General features: G+C 42.1%; 1 protein-coding gene across 2 annotated transcripts; it reads left to right on the top strand.

The window, feature by feature from the left end:
- The first annotated feature begins 188 nt into the window (after nt 1-188).
- LOC147795537 (uncharacterized) lies at nt 189-22,214 on the top strand. 2 transcript variants are annotated; one of them, XM_087131678.1, is made up of 12 exons: nt 189-320; nt 547-673; nt 1,899-2,054; nt 3,479-3,617; nt 9,567-9,736; nt 10,433-10,599; nt 11,292-11,430; nt 12,380-12,465; nt 13,219-13,345; nt 16,008-16,109; nt 16,774-16,913; nt 17,392-22,214. In XM_087131678.1, exons 2-12 carry the CDS (start codon nt 667-669, stop codon nt 19,327-19,329), a joined length of 3,171 nt encoding a protein of 1,056 aa, XP_086987804.1. In that variant the 5' UTR covers nt 189-320; nt 547-666; the 3' UTR covers nt 19,330-22,214. The 2 variants fall into 2 exon arrangements, with proteins under 2 accessions (XP_086987804.1, XP_086987805.1); XM_087131679.1 differs by lacking the exon at nt 547-673 and having other exon boundaries at nt 201-320.
- Nucleotides 22,215-22,705: the final 491 nt, after the last annotated feature.

Below are 22,705 nucleotides of genomic sequence, written 5' to 3'. Positions count from 1 at the left end.
AAAACAAATTGCACATTTCTAAAATTTGTGCACGTTCCTATCCAAGAGTTCCGAAGCGCGCTATCAGAAGTCAACTCTCAGGCTATTCACCGCGCTGCGTAACGTGGCCTTGAAAGTACACCGTAGTGTGTATACGCATGTTGGATGATCAGGTTCCTGGAAAGCGTGACGCGCACGCAAGTACAGTAGGCCAGCGTGTTTGTGTCACAATCTGCACAGCACAATATATGACATGCATGTACAATGTACATATGTATTTACAGCGGAAAGATTGCGAGAAAGCGTTAGTATCACACGTAGGATAAAGGCCAGTTCCTAGAGTAAGAAATTTCACACTTTTCCCTCCATGTTTCATGGTATTGTTTGTGTAAACCATTCATGATAAAACCGAGCGTAAAGGGCGTGTAGTAAAAAGCCATGCTTTTGTTTATTTTTTAAGTTTAGTGGCAATTTTTTAGCCTAACGTCTGGCCGTTAGGCCAGCCTATATCATGTAGGCCTATGCTATAGCCACTGCCTTCTGTGGCATTGCTTTTGATCACTGAAGTGTGATTGCCGACTCGACTTGGGACAACTCAACTGATGAGACAACTTAACCGTCTTTGCATCATATGAAGAGACAAATCGTCCGTCATAGGCCGCAAAACAAGTCGACTCATCCTCAGGCATGTCAGGTGGGTGTGTGTTGTTGGGTACCGGTCAACTCGGTCCGTACCCAACTCGGTCCCGAGCCAACTTGGCTCCTATGACTGAGAAAATGTGTGTCGGAGATCATTATTATCAACAGACATTAATTATTTCATTGGGTGGTACATAGTCAGATATAGTCCCTTCGCCCATTTACCACTTCGCTCACAAGATGCCCAATGACATTGGCAATGTCTGCAGTGCGGTGCGTGATAAAGAATAGCATCTTCGTTGGACCTCAGCTCAGGGTTGAAATAAAATTTCTGTTTGCTGTTTGAAAGAATTGGGGAGAAAGGAAAAGACTTCTGTCTTTGCTTTTCACGTACGGTATCAGATTGAAAAAAAATTGTTATCGATTTCCAGTCTTTTTATATGTCCATGAAATATCAGGAACAGAAAAAAGGAGAAAATACTTGTAACTAAGCCATGTTTAGATCTATGGATACATACGCATGGCAGAACCCATTTTCAAAACTACATGTGTTTGTACACATGTACAAGTACATCCAGGTGGTTCTGCGTACATGTATGTGCTACATGTATTTGTAGATACATTTATACCGGTACATGTACCTGTGGATGCCTTTTGTCCTGTTGCAGCGTACGTGATGCGTTCATCCCTAAGCCAGTTTCTCCACACATTTTTATGCAAATTTGTGGGCTAGAATCTGTTTGTGTTGTTCTGTTCAAAGAGAAATGCTTCCCTCAGATTTTTCAAGGAATTTCTTCCTCTCCACTTCCAGAGAAGACATGTATGTACATGTACTACGTTTCTTGTCCAAAATAAACAGAGCGTCTGAAATACGTGTAAATTAAGTGTAAAAATGAAAGGGGCCTCCATGTACACGTACATGTTGGGGGAAATGTGAGAAATTAAGGGGGAAGTTATCTAAACTTTTCAGGCCATATCACATGAGAAATATTGTGTAGGATTACCCAAACAGCTGTTTATATTCCACATATATACATGTACATGTATTTTCACCAGCTCCTCATATCAGCTGCCTGTTAATTTGTTTCACTGTACATTTTCTATGTAGTCCACTTACATGTACATGTACATGTATGTACCGGTACTTGTACAATTTTCTTTGCGGGGATGGGAGTAATGTCTAGCAGTCCTTTCGCTTTGTAATTTTTAGAGGTAATTTTTTTGTAACACATTGTGAATTTCAGTCTTGTTTCCATTGCTCATTGTCATGATGTGTTCAGTCAACATGGTGGCATACAAGACTTCCCAGTGGAGGAGAACTCTGTTGCTCATTTGGTGCTGCCTGACTGTTCCACTGATGCCCCGGCCGCATTCAGCTGCTGGTACCGGTATGCTGGTTGCTGAAGGATGGTCTGAGAACACCACCAGCAGAGTTGGTGAGTACAGGAAAGACGCAAGTGATCTGACATACATGTAACTACCAAATACCGGTATATGATGTATATAATTTTTAGCCAGTGATTTTTTAATGGAAATCTGATCCTTCTGAATGCAATGTGACACAACAAAATTGAAATGAAGCTGTTTCTTTCTTTTTTCTGCTGAAGGCTCTTCAGTCAAAATCTAGACTATACATGTAATCCTTTACGGCATGCAGTTTTGTTGCAGTTGTTGAGACAGACTTCACGACTATCAGAAAAGGAAATTCTCATTCCAAGCAAAGAAATCATTGATGCTGTGTTTTGTATTTTCTTCCAAAGCCATGGATTGAGACCTGAATTCAGACAAATACTATACAGTGTATGCAAAACAAAAATCACTCTGACTTAACTCATTCCCCAGCCCCCTTCAGTAGAGCAAGTTTGCCAAAAGGATCTGTGAATCTAAAATGAGGTCCTGAGTAGTGGGCCTGCTAAAATTTAAGACCTCTGTCGAAAATTTGAAGCAGCTTTTGTTGATGTACATGTAGTTTTGTTCTGCATGGTTTGGCTTGTTCCAATTTTTTATCCCCAACCTTTGCTGCTAAGAGTATGTTCAGACTCTTCATTTGAAACTTTAATTAATATGGCTTTATCTTTTAACTTTATCTGAAAGTGATATGACAAATCTGGTGTTACATAGAGAGAATTCAGGGAAAAAGAAATACGGTACCGGGTCTCTGTGGTTGACTCACCTTTGCATTTGTTTATGTCATTCTGCTTACTGGTAATGACATCTGAGAACAGAGCACACGTACCGTACATGTATGTGGATATCAATTACATTGTACATGTACATGTAGGAAGAAATTAATTTTGGTTTTTTCCTTTTTGGAAATACTGATTCAATTTGCAGCTCGACATGTACATGTACATATTATTGTTCACAGGTTGAAAACGGTAGCAAGAGAGGTCAGGTGGCACTCTTTACAATAGTAAATGGCACCTCATGCACTTTGTGTGCAGAATGTGCCCATTGAACTTTTTTGTACCACTTCATACTTTGTGTGCAATGGACATGCATTTGTGTTTTTTTCTCCCTTCGTTTCCAGTTCACATCTTCCCCCCAATTTTTCCCCCCAAACAACTTTTAACTTTGCATTTTCAAAGTAGGGTAGGTCAGGAAACAGGAAGCTCAGGAATAGTACACGTATATGTACTTTGTTTTTTCCTCGTTGCGTTTGTCCCGTGCGAGAACTTTGAATAACAGTGACTTCATGCCAAACCCAGTCAAAACCAATTCACTGCACAGGCATATGACACCTTGGATTTATAAAGAATTGTAACACATGAACAGAAGACTGGTCATTCCTGTGCCCAGGCTACCACATTTCTTCAGTGCTGTCACTGGAATTGTACAATGTACAACTTGTGTCTTGTAGATCCAATTCCACCGGACCCCGCATCAGGTTTGCACTGCTTCAGCTACGATTTCAGATGGGTTACGTGTACCTGGATGAGAGGAGGCCAGAATGACAGCGTGAATTCCACCGACATCCTCATGTACAGAGAAGTACCAAGGTAACTTTGCAAATTTTTTTACCTGTTGAAGCAGAAGGGTTCATCTAAATACAAAAAACTTGTTTACAACACGATACATGTACATATATGTATCACGATATATGGGTTGTGACACAATACATATTGCGATACGCAAAATGTGACATGCAACATTAACAAAATGAAAACCAACACAGCTGAATTGAAAAATGTCCTTGCTGTATATTTCCCACATACATTTGCATGTACCTGTACTCGAGCTAAGAAGACTCAAAGATGCGCATGGAGATTTTCATTGAGTTTTGTTATTACATGCCCAGAGCTAATAGCTCCGTGGTACATGTATGTGAAACAGAAGTTTCGCATTAAAGTGAGTCACATACATGTAAGCATAGACCTGAGTATATTGTGATTTCAAGATCAGTGTACATGTACCCGGTAACAATGAGATGTGCTGCCTACAATGACACCACAGTTTTGCTTACGTGTGTTAAAAATCGGATTTGCATGAAAACCAACAAGCCATCAGAGTAGCCCTTTAAAATAGCAACACATGTGAAAATGAGGTGTATTGGGACTCACATGTGTGTTTCAAGGCTTGTACATGTACATGTATTAAAAAGTACCGGTAACGGCATTGCGTGTACGAGTACCTTACAAGTATCCTTTTAATTTTGGATAGTTTTGATGGCTCAAATAACTTCCTAGCTCAGTGTGCCTCAGTGTTATTAAACATGTTAAAGTACCGGTACAGAAAATGAATAAGGATAACTACTCAACACAGGATTTAAGGGCAGGCCAGGGTAGACGCTTGGACACCACTTGGACAGAGTGGGACATCTTCCTTCCGAATGCTTTTGTGGAATTATGGTTCATGGCGACTCTGAACAGGGAGTTATGGGGAAGAACTTGCCACAGGAAATCAAACCTTGGTGATCTGCCGGTTCCAAATAAAACAGCAGGGCAGCATAGCCAGCTTGTGGTCCAGAGTTTACTAGACAGGTGCATGCACATGTATTCACCGCTCATTTTTGCAGAAGACCTCCTGAATTATCCGAAATCGGCCACACTGCTTCAAGCCAAGATTTGTTTTTTACATGTACCTATATGTACAATGTACATGTAACTTTCAAGGGTCATCAAGGCTCATGTAGATTAATAGTGGCTGGATCTGCACTGTACATACATACATGTGTCTTTCTCATCTTTTGTGAAATCCTCCCAAATCTTCTGGTGAATTTTGAAAGGTCTTAGAGGAGATATTAAAGGGTTAATTCATGTTGTGTTCCACACATTGCGGAACACAAGAAGAACAACTCACTACTATTTCTTGTCAATAAAACAGTCAGAAAGGACTCCCATGGTACTTTGTTTATTTTGGTTCCCTTTTTTCTTTTAGAATTAAATATATACCTCATATTGGTCTTCAATTTCAATTTATTTATATTTATGTATGCGTATACATGTAAGTCACGCCACAGTGCTGATGATCCAGCCATGAAGATGCTGAAGCAACAGTACAGTGCGTCAGTGGTTATGTACAGTCCTAATAAATGTAAGAAAAGTATGAACGAATGTCGCCCTAAAAAATTCATTTTATATTGTCAAATTTAATATTTATTGTGGGCTGGATGATTTTCCTGTGTGCGTGGGCTGTGCGTCAGCTCTTGCCCGTTTTTCCCCAAGCGGCCAGTAAAAGTTATGCGGTCAGGGACATACATGAACAATAAAATCTTGTCAACTCCAAGTCAGGTAAATCTAAAGATTGTTTTCATCTTGTAGACCGACTATTTCTTGCCAAAAGAATAGGCTTCTCTGTAAAGGAAAAAACCTCTGTAACTGTCCACAACATGACATCTGGTTATCTCAAAGTTTTTGTGACGCCAATCAAAAAACACTGCCAAATTGCTTCAAAAATGAAAAATCTGCCACGAGACCTTGGTTTGAGTCATCACATTGGAACTGCTCGTGTTTCATGCATGCATGTTGCATGCGGCACATGCACTGCACACACCACTGCGACCACGACAAACCCAGTTTTCAGGCTGGCCTGAATGCTGCCGCAGACCCTTTTGTGGACAGTCCAATCACTGACACTTTCCAAGAACCACGTGACCACAGGAAGTGTTGTCATCAGAAAGCCCAAGTGAAAAACCCCGAAATTCTGTGGCATGTCAAGCTGAACACGATCGGGGAAAAGACGGAAGATGTGCCACACAAAGGCACACCACTGAAGTGGTTGGTTTTCTTTTAATAGTAGAAAGAATTCTTTAGGCAACAACAATAAAAAAAATCTTAGTAAAATTATTATTTGTCTGCCAAAAAAAAGTACACCATGAGAATGAATAAAAAGTGGGGAAATAATCACCAAAAATGTTGCCACAGCAGAGCAAGTCAAGTTTAGGATAACGTACACATTTCATGTATGTGTTTCATGACTCCATGACTCGGGGAATTCTGTTAATAACTCAAAATCCAGACAACTCAAATTTTTGTTTATTTTCCAAGATTCAAGTTAGTAGATGTAAATGGCAATCAATGAAAACTTGAGTACCACCAGCACGTGGTACGCATTGCCCGGCCATGGTTTTTGTGACTGATTTTATCCTTCAAAGTTTGCCGTGCCGTCAGCAGGCCTTGCTCAAATTTTTTTTTCCTTGCTAGTCCACTGGGCTAGTTCAATGGATATTTTACTAGCCCGTTTTAGAGTTTTACTAGCTTGTTTATAAAAAAAATGTTTATGTTATCAGCTTACCAATGCAGAATTTGTCATTTCGGAAAATAAAAGGCTCATGGTATAAATAAATAAAGAGGCATGTATGTTAGTAAAAGTCACTGGAGTCACTGGTCACGGAGCCAGGATCAAAATCATCTCTTTGCTCCATTTTTCCTATCGTTTGGGTTGCTAACATTTGGCAAAAAATGCTACTACTTTTTGCTTACTTTTCGACCTTCGAACATGCGCGGTGAACGAGAGAAAACTTTTTTCAATCGGAAGAGGGTGCTGTTTGGCTTTGTGTTTACTTTGTACCAAATGCTTTCAAGGACTCCTGCAATGCCCAGTAAAGCTAGCTGTTGTCGGAAAAATTGATAAGGGCCCCCCCAAAATACTTCTGGTTTCCGTTTACCCACCGACCCTTACTTTTTTGCACGACCCTAACATTTTTATCAGCAAGTTAGAAAACCAATTTACAAAATTAAACAAAATAGAAATTAATGCTGATGTCTTTTCTGTCTTTACAAAATATCTTTCAACAACCCTCTCTTATGTTAAAACGCTTGTTTTTATATCTTTTCCTTCTTAATTTGCAATTTTTGAAAAGAAACTTCTGTCATTTTCACGAGTTCCACTCATGTTTTGCTGTCGCAGTAGTGAAATTTTGTGTGCAAAGCTCAATGCATGAAAGTAAAGCTGTGCTGGTTCCTACCACGCTGTGGCCATGCAAAAGAACACGAGATCGAAATGTGCTAACCAGTCTTTACGTCCCAGTCAGGAGTCGATCAAAACTACATCAGTGTCGCATGTAGCCATACAGCTGCAGGTCGAAAAAACATCGATGTTGCAAGAGGATTTCTTCAAGTTAATTCACAGAACTTGGTTTCTTGGTTATGTATTTCTTTTCTGTGTTTACGAGTTCCTGCCACATGGTTTATCGCCTGTCTGGATGCATCATGTATGCTTACCACGCGATACACCGACATTGCTGGCTAGTTTGCCATCGTGATTACCTGACTAACTGTGTGTGATTGTCCATAATTCTTGTGATCTGTCAACTGCAGAAATTTTACTTATATCAAGACATGTTTTATAATTGTTTGAGACAATTTTTGAAAGCTTTCATCCCCATTCAGGCTATTACATCAGCACAAAAAAAATTGACCAAACAATATTCTGACCTACCGCAGGGATCTGCCGCTGCCGGTCGGCGCCGGTCGGGCCCGACCGGCACGCAGAATTGCCGACCGCCACAATCTGCCAAATCAACTTTTCCGACCGGCACATATTCCCGACAAGAACCCAAATAAAATAGCATCTTGGTCGAGGGATCGATCGTGAAGATATGAAGATCGTGAAGAAACCGTAAAATTTCTTCGTAAATTTCACTTTGCACTGCCATGCATATCGTCTGCGCACCAACGTACGTGCATATGCAACATATCTGGACCAAATATTAACATGAACCAATAGGAGGCTTTGTTACGCGCAATGCACGTGTACATAGTGCGTAACGAATCTTTCCATTGGTTGGAAGGCCACACATAGGCTTGCATATGCAACGCTCTCATCTCAGTGTGCGAAGATCGGAAAACCCCCTCTCCATGATGTACAGCGTTGTTTGTCCAGTTCCGCATTTTACCCAGTTCCACAACTTGAAAAGAAAATTTGGCTTAACTTTCAGAAAGACAAAATTGCAAATGACCCCATTCACACTTCGTTAAATTAAACACTTAAAAATCTGGCAGAAAAACAATTTCACATGTACTTGCAAAACTGACAATCGACTGTGACTGTTTTTCGCCGCGCCGACCACGGTTAGCAACATTCGGTGCATGTATTTTCTGCTCGATGTTGCATAAAACGATCACTGCGATCGTTTTTTAAACCAACGATCGCATCGCATTCGTTAATTGTTGTTTATCCCACGGTGAAAATATTAACTCCGCAATTTTTTTATTCAAAAGTAACAGCATGATTTTGCCTTTTCCGTAAACGAGTTCCGTATGGCAAGATACACGCGCTCAGTATGCACTGACACATGGCCAAATGTGTCTGAAAAGCAAATGGCCAATCTACATTATGTTCATGTAGACTTTAAAATGACTGTTCAGAAAACCCCTGCACACATTTATGAATGTCGTTATCCCATATGCATACTGTACGAACTTTTGTACAGAGAAAATAAGGAAAATATTCCGCCAAGATTTTGCATGTTTCGCCTTATTTTCAACACACAAAAAAAATGAAAAATGATTTGAATAGCAATGAAAAATTATGGGCATCATAGAGATAGAAATTAATTCAATATTTAAGGGATTTACAGAATAAAATCAATATTTATTTCTACTCTTTTTTTTTCTAATTCAATTGCCCGTCTAAAATTATCACCTCATCCTAGTTGACCAAAATTACAAATTTTCAATTTTTTTTAGTAAATTTCAGACATGAGATCCCTAATTCTAGGCTGTGTATACACAGCTGAAAACACCCAGAAAGTGCTGTTTCCGGCCATCTGGGGGCTTTTAGATTCCAAAAATTTTCTGCTACACTCCGTGCCAACCGATGGTGGCGCTCCGCTTAGATAGTCCTGCCGGCACTAAAACCATCCTGGCCAGAACCCTGCTACCGATACTATTTTTGAGAGGCATGTACATGTAGTCAGAAGCAGAAGTGGCCTAAAAAGTAGACGAGAATAGTGTGCACGTGTGGTATAGCATTGTACCATGTGCTATGCTACACCAGCACTACAACCCACCAGTCTACTCTGTTCATGGCATTCGCGGTCGCTTATCGCCCTGTCACGCGAGAATCACGTTTCAAAAACTCAAGTAAAAACACATCCACAACAACTCGGTTTTTGCGATCTTGTATTTATTATCGCAACAAGCATTATATATTTTGATCTAAGTTTTAACAGGTAGGCTTATTCTGAATTTTTCACCAGCCCACCGGGCAACCAAGGAACCAAGTTTAGGTAGCCCGAAGCATTTTTCGCTAGAAGTTTTATGCCGGGCTGGTACTATTTCAAGGCCTGCGTCTGGTGTATTAGCTGTAGAGACTTTTTCAGCATGAGAATCAACATACATGCAAAAGCCGTGGCTTATATTCCAAAGCTTACGATACATTCATTGTACCTAGGGACATCCTTACATGCCCTAGGTTTCTAGATGGCACTCGCTCAAAACAACAAAAGATAGAATGTTGTTTTTCAAATCACCATCACATTGTCTTTGATATCATTATACCAACAGTGGAGAAGTTTGGGAGGAATGCCGTTCCCCTGAATGCCATGTATGCGGTGCCACCAGCTGTAAATGCAAGTGTAAGGAATGCGATCGTTGTGAGTACCGCGTCAGAACAACCAATGAGTGGAAACTGGTGGCAGATTCTACAAAAAAATTCTTCGACACCGAAAAATACAGTAAGTAGAGTCCATGTCAGCTCATTTTGAACTTGTTTTGTTTGTTTCTTGGATGCATTACTGGCTAAACAAATTCAGCGTCCCTTCATTTTTATGCCTTGCTGGCATAGCTGAAGAAGCATGTGGCGTTTGCTTTGTCCTTCCATGTGTGAGTATGATCTGATGAAGTGGTGCCTTGTGGAGGCCCAAGAGAGTAGGATAAAAGGTCTCCACAAGAAATTTGCTGTTTGTTTCTGTCCCTTTGTACATGTACATGTGTTGAGATGGGAGCATTGAGAGGAGCAACTGCTTGCATATTCTGAGTTGTAGTGATACCAAACCACTTGGCACAACACAAAACATCAGACTGAAATCAAATCACATTCATCGTGATGTGAGTCATGATATAGCAATACAGTCCTATTGATTCATTTATAAAGTGCAAATTCTTCACGTAACCTGAACAAATGAACAAATGGGAAGCATGGCTAATTTTGGGGAGCCTTGGCAAAAGCAGGGCACCTGCAAATATGGCGTCCAATTAGTCTACATGTAGCTTTTAACAGGTTGTTGTCAGCTGTTTTGGGGTAGGGATTTTTTTTATGCTTACTTCTTTGTCCATAAATTTACAAAACAGTATTTTCTGCTTGTCAGCTTCATGAAGTTGGGTGTTGTTCAATGGATCCGAAATCGTGCATCTTTCCTGTTGTTTCTTAGGCAAGTTGCATCCCCCAAGCCAGCTAAGCGTTTCCAACCATTCCGACTCAAGGCTCCTCCTGTCTTGGCGTCCTCCAGATGAGCTCTCCGACCCAGAGGACATTACCTACATCGTAGAGTACAGGTGGGAAGGTACCCCAGCCAATGAAAGCTGGTATAAGAAGCAGGTACGGGTAAATTGCATTGCATTTGTGTGGTGAATTGAGCTGGAAACTCCCACCGTGGCAAGTTGTAGTGAATCTTGGACTTTCGCCCTGCTAGACGTGTATCATAACACTGTATACTCGATGTTTGCACCTGAAGGTTTGTGGAAAAAACCACAAGTGTACCCGGGTGAGACTCGAATTCACGACCTCCTGCTTACTAGTGCAGATGTCTTAACTACTCGACCACCGAGCTTGCCGGTGTCGGCTTGCTGGTTCGACTCAGACGTAGCAGCGGTTAACGAGAACAACTATTTCTAAGAATGGATATACACCAAGGAGATGTTAATCAATCTTGGACTTTTGCCCTGCTCGATGTGTACCATAGACATCTGCACTAGCAGGAGGTTGTGGGTTCGAGTCCCACCCAAGTACGCTTGTGGTTTTTTCACAAGCCTATGGGAGCAAACACTGAGTATACAATGTTATGATGCATGTTGGGCAGGGCAAAAGTCCAAGATTGATTAACATCTCCCCGGCGCAAATCCATCCTTGGAAATACAAGTTGTCATGGCCCATCACCTGCCCATTGCCTTATTTTATATTTAAACAAAATTTGCCCGTCAGTACAAACCCAACTGGCATGCCCGTCTCCCAAAATGTCTTGACAGCATACTGTGAATGGTTTGTTAACCTCAATTCTGTGTATTAACAAGACCGAGGAAGGAACAGTGAAGTACACTCTCGTGGGTTTGGGTCATCCATACGGCTTGTACAAAGTCAGAGTGAAGGCGCAACGTGCAACCATTGAAAGCAACTATTCAGAAGTGGCCGAAGGGCGTACCACTGAAGGAGGTAAGACCACCATTCACTCGCAGTGCTTTGTGATACTGTGGAAGGGGGAACCAGGACAGGGGATGGTCTGTCATCCACGTCTGACATTTTAGGAACCACGTCTGATTAATGCCATTTGCAGCAGAAATGTGTTGATTTGCTTCAGCTGACTTGTCAGACCAGACTGGGTCCTGCACTGAGTGGAGTTGATTGTCTTTAGAACCTTAGCTGGCCACCCACTACGTGGAAGTCAACCCGAATCTTTATTACATTATCTTTTTTCAAATGTTTACAGTTTGAGAGAAACACGTATAGCAAGTACATGGAACTGTACACCAAAAGAAGTGAGGAGCGACTCTAACCTACATGTACATGTAATCATAGGGACACCTGTACAGGCCATTCCATGACATTTGTTTCCGTCCAAATTAGGCACTCGCAATTACATGTACATGTACATTGCAAGTAATTTAAAGTAATAGTGCCCAGTCGGGCACTTTGCTGAAAATATGTGACTCTTTAGAATGCCTTCAGTTGTAATCCCTGAAAAGTTCCTTTTTGTATTTTGCACAGAGGTACATGCATGTAATGAAATTTGTGGGCTGGTGTAATTAGGTCACTTTTGTACATCAGTGTCCCCCTCGGGCCTGTGGGTGACCACTGACCAGAGGTCAGTCAAATTAGCGGAAATGGGAACTTCTTATCAAAGTCCCTCTGGGTGTTTGGATGTGCAGTCATGACCTCATTGACATACCATTTGTATATACTGTGTCATATCCTCGGTAGTGTTAGCTTTTCAGAATGTTCCTACAAACTTAAGAAGGAGCGAGGGGAAAAAAATACACATGTATGAGTAGCAGGTACATGTACATGATCTTCTTTGCCAACTTGGGTTTTTTGGGGTTTGTTATGATTTTTTTGCTTGTACTTTTCATATTTTTAAAATTAACATTCTTGGTTTTCTTCAAAGTCCCTCGAGATCTGCCAAAAAATTTCAGATGCGTCGACAAACCGAATCCTAACAGCAACAGGAGGCAAGTGCAGCTCTCTTGGAAGGTGGGTCATTGGAAATCTTGCCAAAAAAAGAAGATACCCCAGCCTTGGATGGAAGTGAAACATTTCCAACTGAATCGAAAACTGTTCAATTACTTTTTTGTTTTTGTTTTGGCTGTGTTTGTGGCGTGTTTTATTTTTTGATAATATCTTAGCAAATTTAAATCTTTGATACCAAATGGTTGATACCATTGGAGCAATAGCGTAACATTTTCCCATTTGGCACAGTACGTGTTGTACTTGTGGTTTGGGCCAATGAATGCCTTCATTTTTTAGCTTATATCAAGTAATGTAATTTCCGAATGGCTAAAATTTTCTTGTGTTTTTCTTGCTTTGGTACAAAAATGCCTGTATTTGTAACCTACTCTGTAAAAATGAGTCACAAGTCTCTGTGGCTCTCTTTGATTTTTACTTGGTCCTATGAGGAATTTGAGCTCTTTGTTTTGATGTGTCACTCAGTTTGGTACACAATGTTACATAAAAATGGACTTACGTACAGTAGATACTAAAATGTTGAAGATTCCTATTGCTTTAAACACTGCGCAAGATTCTTTCAAAGGCCTTTATCTCCAAAGTGGCTTTAGTGACATGACTCTTTTTCACAGAGAGGGTCACAGTTAATTATTGAGGTGGGTTTTCCATTTGGGTATGTTTTGGGAGTGGGGGAGGGTGTTTGTGGTCAATCGCATTTCTTTATATTGGCCCTGCAAATGAAATACATGTAACAGCGGACATGCTATGATTTTGATACCACAGCCCCTGTCAAATGAGTTCAAACTAAATGGGGAGTTGCTCGGATACCTCATCTCATACACCAGCAGGGATGGAGGCAAGCCGACGACACTGAGTGTAGGCGTGAATGTCACCAACTACACAGTCTATGGTGAGCTGATGTGGGATACTAGACTTAACCCTTACCTTCCCCAACCAGCAAAACTCCAACACTGGGGTCTGTTAGAATCAGGATGATTACTTCACTCGTAAACTGACTGTGATTTGCGTGGGATTAGGCATACCGCAAATAAAGCAGAGTCTAGCTGTTTATGTGCACAGTTTACTATTCGGTGTTGGAATTTCAAAGGATGAGGAAGGTTGCTAGTAAGTTGCTCTAGGAAGTTAGGGCTAATGTGCCTCCTGCTTAAAGCTTACAGTCCTACCTGTGGCAGATCCAAAGGATAGAGACAAGCCTCATATTCCAAAGTGCTTCAGTGTTTGCCTTTAGAAAGCATTCTAGGCTCTGTTCACACTGCAGTGGTAGGCATCCTCACATTTGGAGGAATGCCAAGGGGATGTTTTCTGATATGGGTCTTTCCAGTGGGGCACTACACTGTGAAAGGGGGTTGTTTAGTAAACTGCCTGGCCACAGAGTTACCGGGTAGGTGTTTGTTTTTCTTTTTGAGTCTTTGCTGATCAGATGATTCATCTTCCCTTGCACGGTGTGCATTGCTTTTTTGTTACTGGAAACAGTTACTCATACATTGAAAAACAGTGCAACCGAGAATTGCAGTTACAGGCAGTATTGCATCATGAAATGAAATACGATGCATTTTTCAGTTGTGGTTGATAAATGACACTGATTGAATACAGTAACTACAGGTAAGTGAACCTTCCAGGGCTCGCGAAGTTTTTAAAAATGTAGTTGCCCTTCGGGCACGGGAGTCTACGTGCGTAACAGATTTGTACGTGATGTAATGGGTTCGCCAACTTTGTGGCGTGGGGGGATTTGCGGTCGATGGCTCGCTGAGCACCAAAGTCAAGTCAAAATTTATGCAGGCTATCCATGTTGATGCACTGATATTCTAATATATAAACAAATCCCCTTTAAAATTAGATTTTCTTTACTGGAAAATATGCTTATTACAATGGTTTTGGCAGAGAAATAGGTTTACGCTTGACTACGTTTTATGTGTAAAGAAAATTTTGAAGTGATCCAGAACTAGGAAAAGTGTCGTCACTTTTGTCGATCTTGTAAGACAAATTCAAAGCTCAAAATTTGAAAATGTACATGTACAAGGTAGACCTCTGCCCCTTTTTCATTGGAATTGGATGATAATTGAGCTGTAATATGACTGAATATAGTTTTAGCGATCCGCAACAAGGAAAACGACTGAATGCAGACACCTTTGGTTCATGCCAATGATTTGACCGTACGTACCATGGTGCACCTCCCCGAACATGTACAGTTGTGCAACATCAAGGTTAGGATGTTGATCTTTTGCGGTCTTTTTTTGCGATCTTTTTTCGGTGCACGGTGCTGAAATGTCTAAAACGCCGGGCCAAAAAATGTGTTGTCAAAAACAGGTGCTTGCCCGTCGGGCTGGCAGCCAGGAACATTTGGTTGCCCGACAAAATAGTTTGGTTTTCCTGGGACGTCGGACTACCGATTCTGCGAGCCCTGCCTTCATAACACAATGTGGGCATTGCATGCAGCACACAGTTTAATGCTGTGAAACCAGGGGGCCAAATTAAGTCTGCTGTTGGTGCCACGCTTTTGTGTGTCATTGGTTCTACTCCATTCTAGGCACTACTACCAATTCCACAGTGCTGGTAAGCGCTGCAGCCAGGTGTTTCATGTTGATGCATGGCTGCCGCACAATGGGTACTAGATTGTTTTCAGCTCTTCCAACCGGTACATGAATATTGAAACTTAAAGAGAAAAGCAAACTGTGGTATCTGTTCTGGCCCTAGAGTGTTTGAAGGTCCCCGATTTCTTTCATGGGCCTCAAGCATTAGATGGGGTAATCCAGCCATGAGCAAAACCAATCCATCAGCTACAACTAGAAGTCATTTGTCACTGAGTTGGTGCCACGCTCATCAACCCATTGTGTCTGTTTGGTAACTTGAAGGTGTGCATGCATTTGAGCAAGCTGGAAATGTGGCAGTTGTTAAAGTGGCGCAGAGTCCTTTTTTTCAATCTCCTTTACAAGTGACTACACCATGTATTTGCATGCATCACTAACCAGTAGCATTCATTAGTGTTGTAGTCAAGTACTTTACGAGCATCAAGTATTTTTAGCCAACTATTGAACTGATTAGGACTAGGGAGTAATGCTGGAGTACATGAGCCTTTGTTGGTACATGCACAGGGGTAAGACTTCAGACACTCCGGTTTTGTAAAAGTGAAGTTTTAAAGAGAAAAGTACTCCAACAGTACTCAGCCAAGTACTTATCAAGTTCATTTGTCATAAAAACTTAATTTTTTTGAAATAGTGATGTTCTGAAGTCATCTTATTTTGTAATCTTACTTTTGTGCATCTACCAGTACCATCTAATGTCCATGTACTCCAGCTTTATTCCCACCCAGCCAGCTCAATATTTGGCAGAGAGCTTGGTACTCGACGAGTACTCGGGTACAACACTGGCACTCACAGACTGATAATACATTACTCAGTGCTGGTTGCATCGTTTCATTGGTTTCAATGCTGAGTTGTTTCAGTTGCTGTGTCCCACCACCCTTACAGAGCAGAGATGTTGGTGTTTAATTGTGACAGGGGAATTAGTCTACAGGCTGCATGTCTCATAAAAAAAATCATATTTGTCCACAGACCTGCAAAAAGACCAGTACTACTACTTCCACGTACAGGCACGCAACTCCATGGGAACATCTGTAAAGAAGTCATCGTGCAGTAGAATCAACGCCGTAACGCGTGAGTTAAAACTTGAGGGAGGAGACAGACAATCTTTCCATAACACATAAGGGCAGACAGGACAGAGTCCAGTTAAAAGCCTCTAACCACTTCTTACTGAATAGGTCTGAGGCGATCAAGGACCAGTAGTCAACTACTGGTTTTTTTTGTGATGTACCTAGCATGTGTGCAGTGAAGTTGAAGTGCATGTGACTTCAGTCAACCATCATTTAGACTTTTAAGGAGAAGTAGTGGAAGTAGGATGGTCAAAATAACAAGGATAGAAAAAAGTGACCAGTGACATACTTGCTAGTACATTTCCTGCCTTTACTTCTTTTTTTTTCATATACTTGTGCTATTAAAACCAGCTGTTACAGCCAGCGATGTGACCGACCTTGGTAGGTTGCTCATTCATAGTGGACTAGACTAGTCCAGCTGTCTTCAAATAGCATGCACCTGATCAGAGTTGGTGGAGTTACGGTTAACTCTGGTCCTTGATCGGACTTGCCCATGCAAGGATATGCCGTCACCACGCGGTGTTACAGCTGCTGAGCTCTACCTGAGCTCAATCCTGCAAAGACTTCTGGAACATCCCGGTGGATGTCAAAAGATGTGGAACGGCCGGGGCTAATTCGTCCATTGGCTGTCACATGGCTGATCCGTCTTTTTTTCCCTCCCTTTTTAGCTGAGCCAATTTCTGTTGGACTTGTAGTTGGTGTGTGTTTTGCCTTCCTCATGGCCGTTGTGCTTGTGGTGATCATCGTCTGTCGTATCAAGAAGTCGATTCGCAAATTTCCAGCTATCAGGCCCCCACCACTGCTTCGGGTGAGCACACATTTGTCTTACACAGTTTAATTAAGCAGTCATCAAACCAAAGATGAGCTTGATAGGTGTGTACGACTGAGCACTAGCACTCTTGTGCAAGTCCGACTTCAGCCCCTCAATCTTACCAATACTAGATTCATTAGTGTGCCGATGTCTGCTAACAGTAAAGTGCCCATATTTTTGTTCAGACCTTCATGATCTGTTGCATACATTATACCAGGGGCTGGTTGCCACCCACTCCAAGAAATGCCAAGTGCCAATAGTGCCAGTTGTTTGATAAGCAACTGGGTTTCATTTGTGTGAAAACATTGATTGCATTTTTTTCCAAACAATGGAAAGCGACAGATGGTGGAATTTCCCATGTGAGTTTTGGCTCCTTGCAGATTGTTGCTGTGTCCCCTTTTTAGGTATATATTTTAAAGAAAAGAGACTTCCAAAAGAAAACGTCAAAAGTATTTGTCCAATTATTGCTTCACAGGCAGAGAATGATTACTTATCAGAAAACAGAAACCATATCATGGTCAGGGAACCGGAAGAGTTTGATGACCTCATCCCCTGTCAGCTGTTTGTCGATCTTGGACCAAAGGAGAAGGACATGGTTGACATCGACATCATAACCGATGGCTTTGACATTGGTGACAAGCCACGGGGCACTGTTGACTTGCAAAATGACGTCACCAACTTTGACGACCACCCATTGCTGAGCTTCAAGGGTGACCCAATGCTCAGTGATGCACCCCTGGCTTCAGAGCCTCTCCTGCCCAGCCCCAGGCGAGAGGAGGACCCATCGTCCGGGGAGGAGTATAATGGGGCTGGGCCAAGCAGCCCAGTCAGTTTGGGGAGCGGGGGAAGCTACCTGCACATCCGGGATGATGATGAACTGACCTACTCCTGCATGACCAAAGACGGTCTGTCCCCAGTTCAAAAGGAGGACATCGAAGGTCAGAGGGTCAGGGGTGAAAGTCCACAAGCATCAGCCCCAAGACCCCAAGTGGATGGACTGCCCCTACTGCTTTGGAGGCAAGAAAGCTCAAACCCCGACGATGATTATCCAGGGGATGGAGATGCCATTGATTCATATTTGCAGATGTCGAGATCTGTACCTCCTTGTACAGGACCAAGACCTGTGAGGGAAGATCCTGGAAGAGACAGAGCCTCCTCCCAGGGAGCAGAGCTCTCAAAGGCACCTTCAAAAGGTGCCAAGGGCAAGGAACGGGGAGACTCGGCAGGGGCCAGTTGTGTCAACGATGGCACTGTATTGGACTATGTCCAGCAAGGGTTCGTTCCTGGGGCAGCAGCTTCTAGTGACAGAATGTACAGCCCTTCTGAGAGTCCTGCCGATGCCTACAGTCAGATGGGACTGCGTGGAGGGGCCAGAGCCACTGCCGCACTGTGCGACAGCACGGGAAGCAGTAGTCGGGACTCAGCTGGCCCCTCTCAGAGTCAGGCCAGACAGGAGACAGGAGGGGCTGAGGCAACAAGAGGACAAGGGAGCAGGTCAGAGGAGGATGTAAATGGGGCAGGAATTGATTCTTATGTCCAGAGTGCCTTTGATCGGCCACATGTGAGGGCATCACAGGAACCTTCGCAATGTACTGTGGACTCATCAAATTCCCCACGAGACAGAGCCTCATTGGTGTCCCTTGGAGCCACAGCACCTTGTGCACCGCCAGTCTCTGAAACCACACCTACCAACAAGCCCCCAGGAGCCACAAATATTGCCAGGACTCAAAGTGCAGATGCCCTCTCTGACGACAGTGAAGAAGGGGCACTGAACTATGAACTATACTCTGTCGGTATTGATGTGGAAAGCATGAATGGAGTTGAGCCGGCCAATGTGAATGGATACGTCGTCCAGGGAATGTTACCCAACATGTCAGTTCCTCTGATGGCTCGAAACGTTGCAGGTGAGGCAATGCGCAATGCTGCACCTTCTGGCTATGTCGATCAAGCACAGATGTTGAATGTCTCCCCACCACCCTCTGCGCAGCCTGCTACCTACAGCGACCACATCCACATGAACGGAACCGTGGGCGGCAGCAGTGGTGGTGGCTACATAACAGCGGCACAAATGAGCAACATTGCGCCACTGGATCCTGAAGTGGCCTTTGCAGAGGAAAGCCCCTCGAACAACAACAACAACCGCACACAGGAGAATGTTGTAGCTGAACCCTTAGTGCTACAGAATGAATCTAGGCTTGAAGCTGACAACCAGGCGTATGTGACACAGCAAGAAGCCACAGGGTTGCTTTCTGGGAATCTGGGCGTTGTCCCCAGCACTGTCATCATCGATGATGGGGTAGTGCCCAATGGGCCAGTTGGTCCTGGTAGTTACGTGACCACTGACCAACTTACCAATCTTCCCCTCCGAAGTCCACAACCAAACTGCCATGCGAACAGAGATGCTGGAAAATAGTATACATGTTCAAGTATTGACGGCTTTATTTCATCTTGGGAGAAACAGAACACTCCATGGATCACCGTTTTACTGCCCCATGAGGTAAAGAAGTCAGTATTTGTTTTGTAATGCCTCATACACAGGTGCTGCTTGATTAATTTAGCCTTCACATAATTAAATGAAATACCATTTGAATATTTGTTTGATATTCACCAGCAATTTTCCAAAATATCTCTGCACAGAATGTTTGAAACTAGCTCTTTATTACCAGACTTGGAAAGATGCACAATATGCTCATCTGTATATAATACACAAAAACTTTTGCTGTTCATAGAGTATTTTGGTTATTACAAGTATGGTTCTTTTGGCCATGCACAACAATATAGTGAATGGCATGTGACTAGTTATTAGCCAATAAAGATGCAGTCTGTGAGTGAGATGTTATAACAAGGACCAAGTGTGGTATCACGATTAAGGCACTAGAGTACCTGGCCATCTTATCGTAAATGATTGTAAATATGTATCCAGAGAAACTGAATGACAGTGCAAGAATTTTGAGGGAGTTTTAGACTCGTTTGTTGGACTAATTCCTGTTTTTATCATGTAATCAGATCGGATAAAATCTTTTGAACCAGAAATGTGATGTTACAGTACAGACAATTTTAAGAACCAGGGCATCATTTTGCTTGAGTAGTACCATCCCAGTAGCAAGTAGTGCTGAGGATGAACATTGTTACAAACTTGACATTTTATTGGCATTCAAAACTGTTCAAATTATATTCTCATGTCCGATGTGCATATTTGTATAAAATTATTGGCATTTCATTTTTGGCTTCTGTTATTCTCAAGGGCGGATGTGGGGTCAATGGGGTCATGGTACTCCCACATTAAAGAAGCAAACAATTGTTTTTTTGAAGTGAAAGGCAATTTTGTGATTTCCTGTCCCCTCCTTCAGAAGCATATACAAAGCACCAAATGTAGCCTCAACCTGTAGAAAGGCCATGAAAGGTTGCAGAAAAAATGAGAATTTTGGGGCTCTTATCCCCAATAAAATTCCCCCCCCCCAAAAAAAATGGTTTGGATCCACTTGGCTCTTCTACCTGTTTTGTAATGTTCGGTCAGACTCTATGTACATTTATTTTGTATCCCTCAGTACGGAAAAAGCAATTGCCACACAAACTGTATCTTTAATGCTGTGTATATGTGATTGTAATGATAGATATGACGAGAATCCCAGCCTTCAACATTACTTTTGATCTTTGGATGTATACAGTTGGCTTCATATGTGTTTATTGAAGACATTAACGAAATGCTCGCTCTCATTGGGGTTTTTTAATTAAGGAGTTCTTAATTTGTGTGCACAACGTGTTTCCAACTTCGACGACCTGTCCCCCACTTTTTCCCTATATCCTGGTCAAACGAATCTCTATCTATCCTACTTCGGACAATAGAATTTTGCCTCTAGTACATGAAGACTTTGAAATGTTTCTCTGATTGCAAAACGTCTTCCTGGTGGTTTATAAGTAATTACCATAACGTGTCTCACAGTTGTACATTTATTAATATACATGTATTTAGCCTTTGTATATATCGGAGGAGTTTATTCTAGAAGCTTTTATTGTACACTAAGCTACAGTGGAACCGTGCCAAAACTATCGTCGTGATTCTGAGAAATGTTTGCCATAGGCCTACTGCTATTTGGAAAACGATTAGCAGTATTGTCAACATTTCTTTATTCGAATGAGAGGAATGTGTGGTTTGACACAACGTTTTGTTGTCATTAGCAAGAAATGCTCCCTTGTACGCTGGGGATCTGCCCTGTATTGTTTTCAAGTTCATTTCCTCATAGATATTCACATCTGAATCAGCTGCCCAAAATAGAGTACGGAGTTCTGAGTTTTGATTACTCTCCAATGATACAGTCAACTCTCGTTATAACAAACGTGCAGTGGCTAGAAAAAAATTACCTTGTGATAACCATGACTTTGTTATCAAAGGCGAAGAAAAACAAAGAAAAACATTATTCAAAATATTCAGCTGCTCAAAATTTACTCTTTGACACTGTTTTCTTATAACGGTGCTCTTTATATCGAGAGTCAACTGTGTATGTATGTTTATTTTACAAGTAATTATCGATAATGTTTATTTTTGACCATTGTTGATGGCACGTGTAACTGAATTTACTCTCCTGTTACGGTCATGAATATTTTATTGCGAATGTATACGACTACCTCTGTCCGTAATTTTGCACCTCGTAAGTTGCAGGGGGATTTTTTCGTTATCGACTTATGATCGTGTCACATTGCCATGGAAACAACCTATCCTTTTCACCCAGGCCAGTAGCTAGCGTCTACAGGCTGTTGTCTAGTCCGCGAGCGGCGGCGTCTCTTGGAGCTGTTCCAGGCCCTTTCTGTCTCTGATCTTCGAAGCCCTTCTGGTCGCCACACTGCCACTTCGACATTTATGCCTCAAAGCTGACGTAAAGGGCCTGGATTCTTACGGGAACCTAATGGGGAGCGGTGCTTTTGTACATGAAGAGCAAGTGAATAGTTGCCGTGAAGTGGAAGATTGATCATCACGTTCATGATCCTCTGTGAACCCTTTGTTTTTTCCTGAGGAGCAAGAAATCAGATGTGTACGAGCTCGCCAATACGCGAATCTTAGCAGTGTTTGAGGACGGTATGTCGGGCTCGGCGTTACACAATTTTGAAGAATTACACTATTAACGCCTGGCGCCATCGGGCTACGAATTCCGTGAAACGCGTGTATTCGGGGGTGTAAGGCCTGGGAGGCGAATTAGGGACTGTTGTGTGGGTTATCTGCTTTGGTTAAGCATTACTTAAATGACATGTATTTGCATGAACGTAAATAAAAACTATACTTGCAGCACAAACAGTATAAAACGCTTGCTTTCTCTCGCTGTTGAAAGGTTATTCATGATTAAACTATGTCTGTGACGTCACTACTTTATTCAAAGTGTAGATTATTTTTACGAATCTACGGCAAACTGTAGATTCGTAAGCTACGAATCTATAGTTATTGTTGCCAACAATAATTATAGATTCGCAAGACAATAACTGGAGATTCGTCACGAATCAACAGTTAATGTCTTACAAATCTACAGTTTTCAAAATGTATTTTTGCGTTGGGGAGATGTTAATCTATATAACGGGTTTTGCCCTTACCCAACGTATATATTAATAAACACTGTATGCTTGACTATTGTCAAGACGAGCACTGAGCATACAGTGTTTATTAATATAGACCCAAGCACATCAAGACGGCTCCCCAACTCAATGGATAGGCTACAAACACGTCAACCTCTCCAAACCCACCAACGGGACGATATGGTTTCCTATACCCGAAGTCCCCCCACCACCCCCGGCGTTAGGGT

This window comes from Acanthaster planci, unplaced genomic scaffold (genome assembly GCF_054643075.1).
Source record: "Acanthaster planci isolate LZ-2023a unplaced genomic scaffold, COTS_SCS Contig8, whole genome shotgun sequence".
Lineage (NCBI taxonomy): Eukaryota > Metazoa > Echinodermata > Asteroidea > Valvatida > Acanthasteridae > Acanthaster > Acanthaster planci.
This window is presented reverse-complemented; position numbering and strand designations above follow the sequence as displayed.

Bases quoted from the DNA above. Each gene is read 5' to 3' on its own strand.
- LOC147795537 (XM_087131678.1), top strand. The intron at 12,466-13,218 runs GTGGGTCATTGG...TTGATACCACAG, and splicing joins AAGTGCAGCTCTCTTGGAAG to CCCCTGTCAAATGAGTTCAA. The intron at 13,346-16,007 runs GTGAGCTGATGT...ATTTGTCCACAG, and splicing joins CACCAACTACACAGTCTATG to ACCTGCAAAAAGACCAGTAC.